We start from the raw sequence: 14,046 nt of genomic DNA on the forward strand, positions 1-14,046 counted from the left end.
GGACTTCAGTAACCAGCAGCAATTAGAGGCATCAAACTACCACTGGTATGTAGGTACTCTTACCATGTCATGGTTTGCAATCAAAGTGAGCGCAAGCCGTCATAGGCACTGCTGGAGCTATTTCCAGTCTTTCACACTCAGGATGTTGACTGCTGAGAGATGAGGGACCAGATTGGAGGATCTGTAATGTGCATACTCAAGGGCACTAGGGCCTCGGTGGGAGACTGCTTACCTTGTGTGGAACACTCAAACGAGATCAGTAAATATCACCCCTCACCCACCCGTCGGTTCTCCTCTGCCGTGAACACTCAGCATATTTGATCATATAAATCAAACACACCCGTGACTAAGATATGTGCATTAGTCATAGTCTGGCACCATCTCTAGAGTAAATACAAATTATTTTGTAGTGTCTTGCACTGTTCTAAGAATTAATCCGTTTCAACATAACAAATTCAGCTTTAATTGTACAACAGTACGGATGACATCAAAACACATGCCTTGGTTATTTTTTATTATTTTATAACTCATAACTTGATTGTGGGTGAATGATGACCAGGCCTGGTACATATCTGCAGGGTCCCAGAGTAACTGTAGAATGAGTAATGGGTGAGGCCTCGCGATTCCCTTAATGCAACTGTGATTGAATAAAAGCCCACAGATACAGCTTTAAAGCCAGAGGAAGGCTGTGTTTTCCTGTAAGCCACACCAACAGCTCTGCTTAGCCCCAGCGGAACCACCACGCCTTGCAGAGATCACAACACATCAGGTCAAAGCAAAGATACACATACATTCATTCTGGGTCTATAAATATGTTTTGCCAGAAGCCAAAATATGGCTTAATTGAGACTTGTAAAGAACTGTCACGGATTAAATAAATAAAAATGCCTGAGAAACTAAGTTTCACAAAGAAGCTGTGCCTTTTACTGGTCTTGGGAAAAAAAGGAGTGCTCAGCTGTTAACGTGACCAATGGCATTACAATAAGTAATAGTGTACGCAGCTGCATATCGTTTACAGGATAATATATAGGTAACAGATAAAATAAAGGAAACACCAACATAAAGTGGCTTAAATAGGGCGTTGGGCTACCACGAGCCAGAACAGCTTCAATGCACCTTGGCATAGATTCTACAAGTGTCTGGAACTCTATTGGAGGGATGCAATGCCATTCTTCCACGAGAAATTCCATCATTTGGTGTTTTGTTGATGGTGGTGGAAAACTCTGTCTCAAGCACCGCTCCAGAATCTGTTCAATTGGGTTGACTGGTTACTGAGACGGACATGGCATTTGGTTTACATTATGTTAATGCTCATCAAACCATTCAGTGACCACTCGTGCCCTGTGGATGGGGGCATTGTCATCCTATAGGGGGCATAGCCATGCTAGCCAAAAACATTGCCTACCCAGCAGTTTTATACATGACCCTAAGCATGATGGGATGTTAATTGCTTCATTAACGCAGGATCAACACCTGTGTGGAAGCAAGTGTTGACATGATTTTGTCAGCTACTTGTAGGTGTCTTGCATGTGCTATATTGTGCATTTGCATGCAGTTCAAAGACTCTGATATACATGCCAGAATGAGATTAAAATAGCCCTCTAAAAAGAACGCTGGAAGACAAAATATGATGCAAGATTTTACACCCCACAAGTAAACGCTTATAATGAAAGGAGGCATACAAAAAGAAGGGTACAGTGCAGTACACATGCCATCTATTGGATATGTTGTTTTATTGGAGAAGATGGGTGGTGCGCTCCTACTGAAATATATGGACAGATGTTGCCGGACAGTAAGAAGGGCTTTTCATTCTGCACACATTTGCATTTGTTTACACAGAGATTAGCAGAGCTGCCGATTGGTCATTTAGGGATTTCATGAGTTCAAATATAACACTCATTGAGTACATTTGAATTGTTTTGCTACACAATAAGACATAACAATGCAAATAAAATAAAACGCCCAAAACAGTGTGAGATAGTATTTTATATAAGGAAATGTAGCGTCTGAAACTTCAGCACCATGGACAAGTCATAGCGTGCTATAACAGCATAGGCTTCTCACGAGCTGTTACAGAACGCTTGCATGTTGTCATTTCGAAATGGTAAAGCTCAAGCTGCCCAGTAATGGCATAACAAATACTGTGGATAAAGTCCATCTTTCATTTCTCGTTGTGGCTTCATTATTTTTGTACTTATGAACTCACCGAGCAAAGCCATTTTCATGAATATATAGCCTATACTGTCCATGGATGATATAACATATATAGTCTACGTAAATAAAAACAACGTGGCTCAAAGATGCCAAGGTTAGCGCTATCAGGGGTCTTTAGGACGTTCTTACCCTAAACCCTACTCTTACCCTAACCCTAACCCTAATCCTAACCGTAACCATTTTACATTTCAACTTCAAAATTGGCAGGGACGACGTCCCAAGGATCACAGCTAGCAAGGACAAAATATGTAACTCATAGCGCACATATTACCTACGCACTGAACAGACATACTGTATGTACAGGTCGAGATTGTTTGACTGTAGTTTCTCAGCACTGCAAATTAACCTTACCCGGGGTGGCAGCGCTGTGCACTAAACCCTTAGGGGGGTAACGTCACTCCCCCTGGCATATCAGCCCCTGTCCTCTATTCTTGTCCACCACATCGCCACAGAGAACGTCAACATCGCATCCATCTTCAACTAGAAATGGTTTACAAACTATATCTGACCAAAGCAGAAATCCTCCCCGATTCCGTACGTATCGGCAAGGAGTCATTAAAATGCTCTGGTATGCATGCTGGCTGAAGTATATTCTAGTGAATTTGGGAAAGGTCATTTAAAGTGCAAGGTGAGTGCGCCGAGAATGATTTGTGACAAAGGAAATATCGGCAAGAGGCAACAACAGTAACTTCAGGGTCTCATCGCGAAAGCGCCTTTACACAAGAGCACGGAATAATCATGCCTGTACGAAGAGGTCATGTTGCGCCACAAAATACATTTCTTGGGATAATAATACGGAAATTCGAGGGACAGAGTAAGTATAACATCCCTGGTATCCTCGTGCTAATCTAAAGAGTTGTTATTGGCGTCGTGGCGCGTGTGTTTTATTAGTCTGTTTGTAAAAGTGGGTATAGAGTGGGCATAAAGTTAGGTTTTAAAAGCTGTTGGATCGTATGAAATAACGTTCATATTTCTCCAATTAAGAATGGGTTTGTTCATTTAAAGAATACGTTAGAGGAACACATCAAGCAGTGTCAAGAATGTATTCTGTTATGCTCTAGTCAAAGTCAATAGATGTTTTCAGAAATCAAGTGCTATTTGACAACTTCTCGACAGTTATTTCAAATTATACCACATTTGTATTAATGATATCAAATACTGGACTGTCTTCAATTTACAAATACTCTTAAAATGTTCATAAACCTCAAATCTAGACACTACAAACAAATTGGTTTGAAAGCATTGTGGTTTTTTGTTTCCTTTTTCTTGCAGATAGGAAATTTGTCATAGCCAATGCCCGGGTGCAGAACTGTGCAATCATCTACTGTAACGATGGCTTCTGTGAGATGACTGGCTACTCCAGACCGGACGTCATGCAGAAGCCGTGCACCTGTGAATTCCTCCATGGCGAGCACACTGACACACATGCCATCAGCCAGGTGGACCAGGCTCTGATGGGCTCAGAGGAGCGCAAGGTGGAAATCACATATCATCGCAAAGATGGTGAGTCAGTCAACCGGGCCAGCAACAGAGAGGTGGCCTTATATACTAGGTGTGATGTGCTGTCTCTGAGAAACCATAAGCTACAGTCCCACCGCAAGACATCCACCTCAAGTCGAGTCCCAAATGGCACTCTATTATCTTAATAGTGCACTACTCTTGACTAGAGCCCTTTGGGTTCTAGTGCACTATAAAGGGAATATGGTGCCATTTGAGATGCAGACCTTGTTTTGATTATATGTGCTGATATCCTACTTGAGAGAATCGGTGAACACAGTAGAGATGAGGTTATACAGTTTTGACAGTGCACTTGACAATGAGAAGTAATGAGAGCTTTTCCTTCAATTAAGAAAGTGTCTCCATTGACCTGTGCAATAAATGTCGCTATTCATGTGGATGGAGCAAACAACATTTATAGGCAATTAACATGTATAGGAAAGGACTATCAATATCCATATTTCCTGTCTATGTAGAATGTGGATCTTCCTTTGCATTTACTGAACAATGCTACTTATGGAAAATATTCTATTTAACTACCAACAATAACAATTTAGGTCTAAAAAACATTATGGATATCATTGTTTTGATGAGGTATGATGTGGGAGTTTCAGTAAATGTTATTATATTCTAAGCGAGGAAGCAAGATAACCTTTTGACAATGATATCTGGCTTGATTTTTTTTTTAAATTGCCATTGCATAATGGAGGTGTAATCAGTGGCTTGGCAGACAATGCCAGAAGGCTGAACATTCCAATTTATTGAAGACCTTGGCATTGGAGAGGTATTATGTGATATACAGCATCTAGGAGCATGAACCAGCATATTATAAATTTCCAATTGTATGTATAGTAGAGACTGTCAGTGGCAATATGGTAGTTTGTACCTTCTCTTGGTCCTAGTTGTCACTAAGACACATGCTGCAGAGAGAGTGGATCTTGACTCTGACAAGGTCAATGGGGCTTGGTCAGCTGCCATGGCACAGTAGGGAGTAGTGTGTTGTCTGTGACTGACAGAGGAAAGGAAAGTGCTGTCTCAGTTCACTCTGGTCTAGAGCACAATATGCTGCGACTCACCTGCCTTCCTCCAAGGCTGTTCCAGACGATTGTAATGACGATACAAATAGCTAACAGCGAATCAATGTAGTCTTGTTTCACAATGACAATAAATCAATGAATGACTGCAGTATTTGCATGCCATCCTGTCAAATCTCTCAACAGTGGCGAGATGGGCCATGCCCAGTCACAACCCTTATAGAGAAATCTATGAGAGTCTTAACAAAACAATTCATCCAGTAATCAATGTACCATCATCAGACTGGAACCAGGGCTGAATCCCAAATAGTACCCTATTCCCTACATACTGCACTACTTTGGACCAGAGCCTTATGGGAATAGGATGCCATTTGGGATGCCGCACCAGCTTCAAAAGGTGGGCTTTTCTGTTTTCCTCTCAGTTAGATTTAACTGTCGGGTTCTGAGTTTTTCCCCATAGAGATCCTGTTCTAATTCCTAATTCTATGGCTTTTCCTGAGCACATGAACAGCAAGAAAAGGATATGTGAGTTAATGTATTGAGCTTCATCCCTGTGAGGGGTGACACCAGGTTTCATTCTAACTGTACTGTGCATTATGTCTATGAGGCATTGTTATTCCAGCATATGTTCAAGGTCCTTGACTCCTCTAGATGTAATCCAAAAAGAAGATGTGGTTATTATCTCGTCTATCCTTGTTTGACTGTTCTCATGAGGACCTTCAGTCCTCTTTGGGTTCCATTTTCTTGGGCCACTATCTCCACATGGGTTTAGTTCTTTTTTAGCTTGACTCTAGACATGATATGAACCATGTTCAGTGCAGGCAGCAGTTCTGTGAAGTCGCAGTGAATTAAAAGGAAGTTGCTGCTCAATGACATACATCTAAAAATGTAATTCCACCTCCTGCCATTGTCAGGCAGTGCGCTTTTTGGTCAGTATAATTCACCCCTCAAAGTCATTGCAGTGTCGCTCCTCTTTACAAGGGATAGTATATGATGACAGGAAGGCAGGTCGTATTTTTTTGTTCCCCCGGCTCACGGCAATAAAGAACGTTTAACCCAACTTACATAGTGAAAAACTTACATAGTGAAAAATGACAGTAGATTCACCGGAAAATCCAAATAGTTCATTTTTTTTTCTTCCAACAACAGCAGCAGTCATCAGCCTAGACATATTTCTGCTAATCACGTGGGAATCAGAGCCAGATGCTCCTCGAGTAAGTCGAATAGATTGTTTTAGAATCCTGGAGAACGACAATAACACAAAGTACCCTAGGGAGCCATTGGTGAGGAGTACCTCTATGAAGAGCAGGGTTTTAAAGTCACTTTAGTCTCCGTGTAGTTCTGTATAAACTCAATGTGTCAATCATGGTTAATAAGGAATGGGAGCAGAGTAAACGCCATACGACACATTCAAACTTAATCATTACACTCGCTCTCCCGCCCTCCCTCCTGGGCCTCGAGACAGGACTCTTAATACTCCTCAGAGGAGTCTAGAGTGAGGCGCAGAGCTCATGAATAAAGATGTCAAGGATGACACTGCGGTGACTGGGAGTGAGCAGCTTACCGCGTAAATGCATTACAGGGCTATGGAACGGCACAATCCACAGGCTCCCGTAGATGGGAACACAAATGCAAGATTCATGACATCCTTGAGAGCAATGGGCCTATCGACGCGAGTTGTTTGTCGACCCCATTTTGCTAAAGCATTTAGCTAAACCTATCACATTTCACAGAGTGGAAATGACATTAGACACAATAGGGCTGAACCAGTGTTGAGAACATAGAGAAATAGTTGAGCATAAGGACGAATAGGCGATAGTGTCACGGCAGAGGAAATAGAGGAAGTGTGTCTGGCCAATATTAAATCATGACTCACAACTCGATGGTGTTAGACCTCAGGTGCTCCCTCTTGCTTGCTCACTCACGGTCTACAGGAGCGCGATACTATCAAATGAATCATAGTCATGCAGACATGTTAGTATAAAACTGCAGATGGGAATAGTCATGCTTAATATAAGCATCTCTAATTTGGTTTTCATACTGTGTCATGTTCCCACTGTGGGGGGGGGTCTTGAAATGCCCGGTGACGACATCATCAGCAACACATCTCTAGCTCTTCAGCAAAAAGCTGAAAAGTGAAGCTGTTCATGCGTATGCTTCGAAAAGGACAATCAAGACCACAGTGAGATACACATCCAAAACCGTCGCCACAGGCACATTATCGTTCATCTCGGTGTTGAACAGTAAATAGTTGTGAGAGGAGAGAAATCCAAAATCACAACGTCTTCCCTCTCAAAGAAGATTCATAATCAATGAGATAAATATCTTCCTTTGCCTGGTTTTGTAAAACGATCCTATTCCGAGGGGTGTAATAGTACCTTGGAACTGAATGAGTGAGTACAAAGGGAAGCTGACACTGAGCAGAAGGCTGAAGTTAAATACATAAGTCCCAGCATAGCTAGCCATGCTGCTGAAGTATGCGTGGGTGCAGGGTTTCAAAGGTGACTCCCCTTTGAGGAGCTGGAGAGCCGTCTTCCCCCCCGCTGCAGGGTGATGGGGGGGGGTGAGGGCGACAGGGGGGGGACACAGGGCACTCACAGTTGGCTGCTTCGGGAGACCTGGATGGCTGCGCTCAAAAAGAGGTGCATGCATTTTTTATTGATCTTAGCCTCTTTGGTTACTCCCAATATGTTGCAAAACACATTTAGTGTTTGCCAAGGTCAGACGTTTATTAGAAAGAAGCCATCCTATCAGAATAAAGATCGGATTAAATTAAAACATATCAGGTTTGAAATAGATTAGTTGATTTTGCAGAAGTCTTCAATAAAATGGGCCTGATATAAATGCTGTTCTAGACAGGCTCTCTGTAATTATCATCTGACAAAAAGCTAATTAACACTGAGTACAGTAGGAGGCAGATGGAGTATTGAACATCACGAACACACGCCTTGGCCAGTCGCCCTACATATCCACATATGAGTTCATATCTCCATTTCATGGGGGACACTCTTGAATCCAATCCAACGGCCACCAAACCATCTGTTTTACTTCCAATTAGCTTTTGCCAGCAATTAGCTATTTCAGCCCATTGGATGAAAAATATCAGCTAGCTGGCTAGCTAGCAAAACACATACAGTAAGATGCACTTGAAATTGGTGTTCATCTTGATGACTTAGAGGACACTGATTAAAGATGAAAGTAGGCCATGATGACTAGCTTAGGGCAGTCTTAACGGAGGCGAGATATGGCCACATGGCCAACAGACTCCAAACAAAGGGTTAGTATGCCTTCCCTCCCCTTACATATTCCCCTCTTGATTGGCTATGCCCCGGTGCGGTTGTGTATGGCCTCCGCAACACAGCCCTGCAACAACCATGTCACATTGTATTAGCACGATAACCGCGGAGAGTGTCATGACTCATGTACAGCCTGCTCCATCTGGAACTGCTGTTTTTCTCTCTAAATGTTGGGATTCATAGCGAACCGAAAACAATGAAGAAATGTTTTTAACATGGGAATGTTTCTCCCCTCGTTGCACTAGCCTTTAACCTTAAGACGCGTCTGCTGAACAAAATAACAACAACGTGTGCCTATATCATTTTTTTTTTCTCATTAATGTCACGTGCCCATAAAGATCCTAAATAGTGTGGGGGAGTGCTGAAGGTCCTATGTTTAAAAAAAAAGAGGTGGGAAGTACTACTCATAACTAACTGTCCTAGCCCCACCCTTATAGAAGTACTTTTAGACTTCTCTTTCTCGTCAGAATGCTTCTGTACAGAGAAGTATTCCAAGACGAAGAGATCACACAGCTGTAGACCTTCAGCAATCAATATTGGCTCGATGTGCAGCCATCGTTTCAATTATTGATGGTGGAAATAGAATCTAATGAAATTTCCATCATCTTGAAATGGGAACTGATATCAATACAGCACTGGATCTATGTATTCATACAGACCCAATACTTCTACATGACTGGCACCTTGTGCATTCATTGGTAAGGAATGATATCTATTTTTATCCATACTTGAAAAACATTGAAAGGAACATTATAGTTTGCAATGCCACGGTGATGTACGGTCATCATGTGTGTAGTATGCAAAGTAACACGAATTCAGATATATCTGATCTGTAACAATTTAGACTTCACTTACTATTGTCAACACATCGAATATATAGTTAATTAAGAATCAATTTCCCTTATCAGTTATGTCTCTGCAGACTTTTGGAAAAATTAGAAATTCTAAGACTATCAAATCTTTCAGTTACAACATTATTTTCCTAAACCTCATATCTGTGCATCTTAGGAATCACACAATTGCTTTGCGCGCTGAGCTTATGCATTCATAGTCAGCTTGATAAAAGCTTTTTTCCATGACAGGTGTATTATCCTTAAAGGCCACAATATCAGTATGATCTGCATTTCTCTGTGGCCTGGAATCTGACATTCAATGGGACCAGGGTAAAAGCGCTGGAAATCTCATTTGACCTTCTGCCAGTCTGAAAACAGTGATCATGCTTGGGGGCTGAGGCAATTCCGTAGGGGCTGAAGGGGCTGCTAGATTGACACTTGAAGGGAAACTTGAACCCACCGACTGAAATTAATGATAGACATCCAATCACTCGAAGAGACACTAATGTACACTATTAGACCTTTGTATTCTCCTGAACCTGCCACTTTCAATTATCCCAACCTGCCTGCAAATGATCTACAACTCACACAGGGAGGAGGTGGTAACTGGGTCGTATTCATTAGTGCACACTATATTTCGTATTGGACAAGTTCAGTTAGTCCCTCCTTGTTTCAGTCCGTTGTTTGCCATTTGGTGCCTAGTGAATACAACCCGGTACGCAACTAATAACGCAATTGTTTAGGATATGTATAGCACTGAATAACACGTCTTAAACCATAGGTCAAATGCACCACTAAATGCTCTTATTGCACATTTCCCAGTGCTTCTCAGTGTGATTTACCACCAACCTGAGAGGTGCACATAGTGTACGCAACACTGTTTATCCTGGCAGCTTTCCACAATCATGCACGTGGTCTGATGTGATCCGTGTACTGGCAGAGGGAATGAACTGGGGACTTCTCTATTCAATCAACACACCAGAGTCTGTCTGCCATAACAATCCTTCCTAATGACAATGAAAGGTGTGAATAGTCTCCTGGCCACATGAAACCAGGACTAGGAAATGATTGGCCTGTTTTACTCCAAGTTCTATTTGCTTGTAACTTATTTATAGAGTAAGCATGTGTGTGTGCATTTCTGTGTATGTTAACATTATATTATAACGTTAAACCATCTTGTATTGGGATAGAATAATCTTGAGATCACATGACTAGGCCGGTCATCAGAAGTATCTAACATGATGATTCGGATTCTGCCATTCATCACCCCGGTGGAGGTAAAAAAAAGAGGATGTTGGCTATTATACACCTGAGTAGGTGACTTTCAGCAGGAGACAGGATGAGGAGGCACCCAAATAGCTCAGCCTTTTAGCGGGGTATTGTTTTCCCATCTGGTAAGTTGAATCAATTCCCAAACATGCTGCCACAGAATCATTCTGGGTCTCCTCTTTCTTGCAGCATTTTCTTTACTCTCCTCACACAGTAGCTAGTTTCCACAGATCTAAAACGTGACGCAGTGTGAAACATTAATGTATGCCAACTAACAGATACAAGATCCGTGTATACACAGAATCATTTATTGCTGAGATAGATGTCTAAGGAGATGAATAGGGGTAATTTCCGTCATGTAATTGTGGGGAATCCTAAATGCAGTTAACTAAAATCGATGAATGATTAATGAGCAATGACAATGAGCAGTATTGATACCGGAGGAGATGAGTGAGGAGTTTCATACAACGGACATTATAACCCATACCAGATGAAGGCGCTTCCCTTATTACCAGTTCACCACAGTTATAATAATTGTGGTTACGTGGTTGTCTTACCGAGCTACTGTAAGTCGAATGCACAGACTTTAAGTCGCTCTGGATAAGAGTGTCTGCTAAATGTACAAAATACAAATCCAATAGAAATGGAAATGTTTTTCACAGTTTTGGACATAAAATATTGTTGCGAAGAACGGCCATTCCATGGGGGCTCCTATTAAAGTCTGACATGTAAATGCAGTCCAACAGAGGATTGTTATGTTTAATCAGACAGACAGCCTACTGCTGATGAATGTGACTGGCAGTGTGGATGTGAGATCCAGCTCTGAGGAGATTACTGTGAACAATGGTAATGTGTCCTCTGCTGGCCCGGCTGGTAGACGGTGAGAGACACATTTGCATAGGGACGGATGGGCATCTTTTGATCTTCTTTGCGTATTGCTTATTATTGCACATTGGGTGTTCTTCCTGGAAGGGCAGCAGATGTGTGGATTGTTTTATTAGGGCAGTGAGACTCTGGGAGAAATGGAGTCCCACTGATGAAAGGATTTATTTCTCTCTGGCATTGATGCTTCTACTCTGCATGACTCTGTATTAGTCTGAACCTGCTTTTTACAATTCAATGATAATGCTGATGGCATTATAATGCAGTGGGAGATATAGGGTTATGGAGATATAGGGTTATGGAGATGTAGGGTTATGGAGGCTGCGCTAAGAGATTAGGGCTGGAAAATCATCAGTTGATCTAATGACAGATTTAGCCACCAGATAAATCGGCATCATCAGTACCAAGGCTATATTAATTTGTAAACCGTGTATAGGCAACAGGAGACCACCCTCAACCTCCTGGCCCTCCATTTGCTGACGACAATGTGCGCTTATGAAATGATTTTGTTTACGATAAGGACTGCGGTGGTCCATGTTTGCTGTGATCTAGTGTACTATAAAATAGACGGCTCTCCTATTCTTACCACCTTGCCCAGTCATATTCAAGGTGTCTAGGGGTTCTGATGGGTCTAACCTTGATTTGCATTTTGATAACATACAGTATCTACAGTATTTCACTTTTTAATGTGATATAGTATTGCTTACTAGGTGATGTCCAATGAATTCTGCAACCACTCCCTCTTCAAATCAGGGTTGATTTAGAAAAAGCTGTTCAAAAAGAGGACATTGCGTTATCATATCTTTGTACTACCTGACGAAGGCCATGCAGCCGAAACACGTCAGCGGTTTTAAATCTTTGTTTCTATTGAACATGCCATACAAAGAAAGGCATTTTAATTCATTATATGAAGAGTGCCTTGGTCCTCCTTTCATTTTGAAGGAATGCCTCCTATTCAAATGATATAGTTTCTACTTGTTTATATGGAAGGACCCTTAACATTTCAGTATGTATTTCTGTTTACGATGCTTTCTGAGAAGCTTGTTTGGTATCCTTTGAAATAAGCGAGCAACACAATTTTCCTGACATTGATGCCCTACCGAGGCCTCAGGGAAGCTGGCCTAACATATTGCACCGGCTCTAAATAGATTGGAGGACCCTAAGGAACCAAAACCCATTTTTTCCTGTATCATCATTTTTGTTGGTAATTAGGTAGTAGTGCAGATTTAGCATATGTGTTTTAACTAATTGACACAGAATTCAGCCGAGTTGAGGTAACTGGAAGAGAACAGTCAATCTCACTTAAAAAGGTGCTGATGGCGTTGTCAACTTTTTCTTACTATATTATTACAGCATGGCTCAGCTATAGCATGACAAGCATTCAGGCTGGCAGATTGCTGTTGTTTTGATGTAGTGTCTCCAGCAGTGCTGAAATCATTTGCAATCTGTTAAAACTCTCTTGACCCTATTAAGTTCTGGTGTGGATATTCTAATCGTTTTTAGGGGTTTGCGTGATAATTCAAGTACAACATATTTAGTAATACTATTACCTAACATAATACTGATTTGGTGATGAGATTATTAAGCTTAGAAGTGCCTTCCAATTGCATTCAATGTTTTGCATATACTATGTTGTAGCCTAAATGCTTCCGTAGAACACCTATTCACTGGGTGGGGGTCGGTGATTTTTCTTGCTCCATTCTGCCTGGAGAAATTCAACCCAAGGTACTGATCCTTCTATAATCCAGTCAGTGCATTCCAGATATTGCTATTTTATGGGCACAAGAAAGGGACTTTGTCTCAAATGGCGGCCTATTTCCTAGTGCGCTACTTCTGACCGGGGGACGCAGCCAAGAACTTGATATTTTTACTCCTCTTGAGGAGGCAGCTCAGCGGTAGTGGGTCTGGTATGACCCAGTAGAAACCCTGGGAGTTGACTCTGTTCCATTGTAAATTATACCATTTTCGCTGTATACAGTAGTGCACTGCTTTTGACCAGAGCCCAATGAATCCTAGTCAAAAGTAGTGCACTATAAAGGGTCTAGGGTGCCATTTGGGAACGTTGTATGTGCAATGTGAAGCTCTGGCCTGTGTGCTGTATCCAGGATAAAGCATGCTACTTATAAGGTGCCCTCTTGACCAGTCTGTGTGCATGTTGAATCAGCAAACTGCCTTAATATCATAAAGTTAGGGAATTCATGATGAACACTTAACACTAAGAGAGGTGCTAGCAACATGGCATTACGATATCAATATTGCTACAGAAAAAATAACAATTGGAATAATAATCATCTCTCTAAGTATTGCCATCTAGGGGTCTAAATTCTTTTTTGCAGGGCACGATTTCCCTCTCCGCTCAGAGAGCGGACGATTCCATGGGTTCCAACACTATATTATTATTAAATTGGAGCATTCTCAGGTAGAGTAGCAGGCATCCATCTTAGAATGGATTATAAGTTATACTGTAGTGGAGCTCAACTGTGGAGAAGGAGAAGACGAGGAGCATTAGCTTTTAGACATGACAGGTTTATTATTTCTTACAGGGACGGACTTCCAGTGCTACACTCACATAATCCCGGTGAAGAACGAGGAAGGCGTAGTGATGTTGTTCATTCTAAACTTTGATTACGTCCTTGAGGAGGGAAGCAGCGACTCGACAGAGAAGCTGAATCACTCATCCCTGGAAAGAGCTGATTCCAGTGAGTATCCGGATTCTTGCCCTGTGTATGTCTACTGGCAATGTGGATATGCAGTAGTACCTTTTTGTTTGTAATGACATGTCATGTTTCACCCAAAACGGAACCATATTTCCTATAGAATGCACTACTTTTGACCCTGGTCGAAAGTAGTGCACTGTATAGGGAATAGCGTGCCATTTAGAACACGGCCCGTGTAATGATGTAAGACCGCAGCTAGATCAGGGGGAGCTCATCACATAGGAAGTCCGAACTGACTTTGCAGTCCACTAATAGAAGTGTCTTCCTTCCAGTTCCCAAAGATGCACTCCTCTTCTATAGAAGG

At 41.8% G+C, this 14,046-nt stretch overlaps 1 protein-coding gene across 3 annotated transcripts in view; it reads left to right on the forward strand.

Moving 5' to 3' along the window:
• Positions 1–2,588: 2,588 nt before the first annotated feature.
• The window catches only part of LOC129816319 (potassium voltage-gated channel subfamily H member 7-like), a 49,347-nt gene continuing 37,889 nt past the window's right edge, over positions 2,589–14,046 (forward strand). For 2 of the 3 annotated variants that reach the window (XM_055870644.1, XM_055870645.1), the window contains exons 1-3: positions 2,589–3,028; positions 3,487–3,717; positions 13,569–13,724. In XM_055870644.1, coding sequence (XP_055726619.1) covers positions 2,953–3,028; positions 3,487–3,717; positions 13,569–13,724 — 463 coding nt within the window. In that variant the 5' untranslated portion in view covers positions 2,589–2,952. The remainder of the gene's footprint in view (positions 3,029–3,486; positions 3,718–13,568; positions 13,725–14,046) is intronic. The other variant, XM_055870646.1, reaches the window with a different exon arrangement.

Source organism: Salvelinus fontinalis, chromosome 19 (assembly GCF_029448725.1).
Source record: "Salvelinus fontinalis isolate EN_2023a chromosome 19, ASM2944872v1, whole genome shotgun sequence".
Lineage (NCBI taxonomy): Eukaryota > Metazoa > Chordata > Actinopteri > Salmoniformes > Salmonidae > Salvelinus > Salvelinus fontinalis.